Source organism: Monodelphis domestica, chromosome 6, assembly GCF_027887165.1.
Source record: "Monodelphis domestica isolate mMonDom1 chromosome 6, mMonDom1.pri, whole genome shotgun sequence".
NCBI classification, from domain to species: domain Eukaryota; kingdom Metazoa; phylum Chordata; class Mammalia; order Didelphimorphia; family Didelphidae; genus Monodelphis; species Monodelphis domestica.
The window spans coordinates 22,442,689-22,446,770 of NC_077232.1; the positions used below are offsets into that span (position 1 = coordinate 22,442,689).

The 4,082-nt window shown below is 35.9% G+C and overlaps 1 protein-coding gene across 1 annotated transcript; it reads right to left on the bottom strand.

Annotated features, from left to right (window-relative positions):
- Nucleotides 1-346: 346 nt before the first annotated feature.
- On the bottom strand, nt 347-3,473 carry LOC100619499 (olfactory receptor 8K3-like). Its single transcript, XM_056803692.1, has one exon. The coding sequence runs from the start codon at nt 3,315-3,317 to the stop codon at nt 2,367-2,369; it is 951 nt and encodes a 316-aa protein (XP_056659670.1). The 5' UTR covers nt 3,318-3,473; the 3' UTR covers nt 347-2,366.
- Nucleotides 3,474-4,082: the final 609 nt, after the last annotated feature.

The following is a 4,082-nucleotide window of genomic DNA, read 5'->3' on the forward strand; positions in this document are numbered from 1 at the left end:
ATAGCAGGCATGGAATAATGCACAAAGTTCTAAAATTGACATCAGAAAACTAGATTCAATTATTTCCTCTTATCCATATAAACCATCATACGATGGACAAAAAATAAGATCCTTTTCACTCTTGACTTCCTTATCCACAAAACATGGACACCCAGTTTCTAAGACCTAATGGGCTGGCATAAGTAATAGCATGGCTACAAGATGGAGGAAATATATCTTGGTAGAAAGCCACTACTAAATGTCATCTACTAATCTATCAATGCATTGGAGGAAACCTTGGGGAAGAGGTGAACTCTCAGGAGCATAATGATGCTCAAATGATATAATTAGTATACTATCACTTGTAAAGAATTACAGAAGTATATAAGTTCTTATTGCTCACACATTTTGATTGTTGGGAAGGTTATTTGGCCATGCATTCAAATACTAGTCTATAATTTATTGCTTTTTCTGGTTTGTTAAAGGATTTCTATATGGGGGAAATTTAAATATTTTAAAATACTATTTTTCCAATAAGTACAATGAATTGGAATGCTTTAAAATGAAATTTATAACAAAAGAACTGATGTGCTGAGCAACAACAACTATTGGAGAGAATGTTGCCAACTACAGAACACAAATGAATATTAGACAAGGGAACCATATAGGGAATAATAGAGTTACCGGTTTTAATGACATTGAGTTATTAACTAAATGAATTAGCTTTCTTATCAGACTCTAGGGAAGGTATGCATGGGGGACTGTGAGGGGTCTCTGTAGTTCCCAAGGACAGAAGCATGAGCATTAAAAAAACAACACTAAAATGAAGTGAAACATTCCAGTAGAGCTTATTATTAGCACATTTCACATCCCATCAGCAGGCAACTAGAAGCCATATCTTCTCTTTATTTTACATACTCCCATTGAGCCCAACCACTCCTGCCAATTCATAATTAAAGTCTCCTATTATTTTATCAAAAAAGGTAACATATTTGAGGACTAAAAACAGAATAATACAGAACACCATCTCATGCAGAATTATTAGTTTTAAAGACAGAACTTTCCCAATCTCTCTGTCTGACACAGCAAGACACACATTCTCTGCTTCCACTTCCTTTCTCTGTGTCTGCCTTTGTCTGTCTGTATTTGTCTCTGTCTCCCTCCTTCCCTCTACATGCTAATGTGATGAAAAGTCACTGACATTAAAGCACTAAGCTTGAGTTAAAACCTATAATTTCACAAGTCCAAAATGACCTGGCGGTCATTTTGAAATAAGTTCTGGATGTAGATGTACATTATCACATTCTTATTATACACAAACAGGGGACAAAGTGGATTGAATACTGGACTCAGAGACCAAAATGAGTATTTTGAAATCTCCTATCAGTCATTTACAATCTATTTTATCATGGCCAGGACATGTCTTTTTGTTGACCTCAGTTTTCTCATCAACAAAATGGGACCACTAATAGCATTGGCCTTACCCTAACTTTGAGGATTAAATGAGATAGCATGTAAAAAATTTTATAAAATAAGCATTTTATAAGTTTTATTGATTGTTTATTATTAATATGAACAATATGAGGTATCAGTCGATAAAACTAATTTGATCTTAGTTTGCTTTAAGAGATATACTGTCTCGTAGACTAGTGAGTCAAATCAATAAGTACCATGTCAGATGATTCATTTAAAAATATGTATTTCCTCCTAAGTTTCACATTTTGTGGACAAGGATAAGATAGAAAGCAAACTTAGATCAAGTCTACTGGGAAAGATTTTCTACCATAGGAAGACTGGTTGAAAGTACTGAATCTGGTGAGTTAACCTGGTGAGAGCAATATCAAGGTTTTGAGCTGTAGTAGAATGGGAGGTATGATAATGATCCAGATGATTTTATGGATGTCACAAAAAAAATGAAAATGTCTGGTTCCCAAAGGCAGAATTAGGAACAACAAGAGGATCTCAATAAGGGAAATAACTCATTGTATCCAGGAACACTCCCTAACATTAAAATTATGAACAACAAAAAGGATTGCTGTAGTACACAGTAATGTTTTGTTTTATTTAGTTTTCTTTCAAAGTTCCAACAAATGGTTGAGAGTCATTTTTGCAAGTGCATCATAGTAGAAAGGACTTGTGTTCAAAGCAATAGTGTGAACTACATGGTCTCTGAGATCCCTCTTAAAATTGATAATGTATGAACTCACAATTTGTGCAAAAACATTCAAGCAAATGAGTTACTAATTATAACTAATGATATTCTATTTGATTCAGGAGAAAATGATGAGAATTTTCCCCCTCAGACACATAAGTTACTTAAAAGGAGATGGGAGAGGTGTGCTTGCCTCTTTTAAGCTGAAAGATATTTTTTTTTTCTTCTTGGTATATTACAGAATGAATTTGCATTGATTTTCTATGGTTCTTTTAAGGGCATTTTTCACCTCTTTGTTCCTCAAGCTGTAGATCAAAGGGTTAAGCATAGGAATGACCAAGGTATAAAACACAGAAGCCATTTGGTCCGTTTCAAAGGAGTGGCTGGATTGTGGCTGCAAGTACATAAAGAGAAGAGTCCCATAGAACACAACCACAACAGTGAGATGGGAGCCACAGGTGGAAAAAGCTTTGTGCCTGCCCGCAGCAGAATTCATCCTGAGGATGGCCACAAGGATGAGCATGTAGGAGATGAGAACAATCATGAGAGAGGAAAGCAAATTTAAAGCACAAAAAATAAATACAATTAATTCTATTTCTTGTGTGTCCGAGCATAGAAGGGACAATAGGGGAAGAGTGTCACAGTAGAAATGCTTGATTACATTTGAATCACAAAAGGATAAAGTAAAAATTTTAACTACGATGAGCAATGACACAAAGATGCTATAAATGTAAGGGATGGCCACCAAGGCCAAACACACAATATCTGACATAATGACCATATAGAGTAGGGGCTTACAGATAGCTACATAGCGGTCATATGCCATGGCAGACAGAATGAAAAATTCACTGATCATGAATGTCATAAAGACAAAGAGCTGGGTTGCACACCAGTTGTAGGAGATGATATTTTTTTCTACTACGAAATTGACCAACATTTTTGGACCAATAGCGGTGGAATAACCAAGATCGGTAAGTGCCAGGTGCCTGAGGAAAAAGTACATGGGAGTTTGCAGATGGGAATCAATCTTGGTTAGGATGATCATGCCCAAGTTTCCCACCACAGTCACAGTGTAGATGAGGAGGAACAACAGAAAGAGTGGGGCTTGTAGTTCTGACTTGTCTGTGAGCCCCACAAGAATAAATTCAGTCATCTGGATGACTGTGGTTTCGTTCCCTCTGTCCATTTCTTCTATGTAGGGATTCTACCTTGGAAAGAGAACACAAGATCTTTCTTAAAATTGTTTCCACCATTGACAGGGGATTTTAGCATGTGATATTGCTGTCCAGAAAGTGAACACTGATTCTTCTAACAAATTCCAGGATATTACAGCAGCTCTCTTTACTCCAAAAAAAAAAAAAAACAGTTTTTGAGCACAGAAATTTTATAGTAAAAATTATTGGTTAATTATGGAATCATTTATGAAGAAAATAGAGTAGGGCTAAAATATAAATAACTTCTTTGAGTATAAGTGCTTACATTGGATAAGGGGGAGGTTACTTATTTGGGGTTTATCTAAAGCCTTCCAGTGTGGCATTAAAAAAAATGAGAACCTCCACATTCATTACATCTTCTCCTCTTGGTTGTTCCTGTCACTGACCAAATCCTTTCCTGGTTAAACTATGAAGTTTCTAATATTGACCGTCTAGGTGTTTTCTATTCTTGTCATATTTAGGCATATTAATGGACTTATCTATAAAGCTTAAGAGCATCTTTTAGTTTAGTATGGACTGACTCAGCAATGCTCTACTTCTGGATTTCAAATTTGGCCTTAGACATGTAATTACTGTGTTATCCTGGGCAAGTCATTTCATTCTTTTTGCCTCAGTTCTTCATCTGTAAAATCTGTAAATCAGCTGGAGAAGGAAATTGCCAACAGCTCTAATATCTTTGCCCAGAAACTCCAACTGGGATCACAAAGAGCTGAGCATGGTTGAAACAGCAACACGGA

What these genes read in the sequence shown, in the direction of transcription:
- LOC100619499 (XM_056803692.1), bottom strand. Translation starts at nt 3,317, where the DNA reads ATGGACAGAGGGAACGAAACCACAGTCATCCAGATGACTGAATTTATT.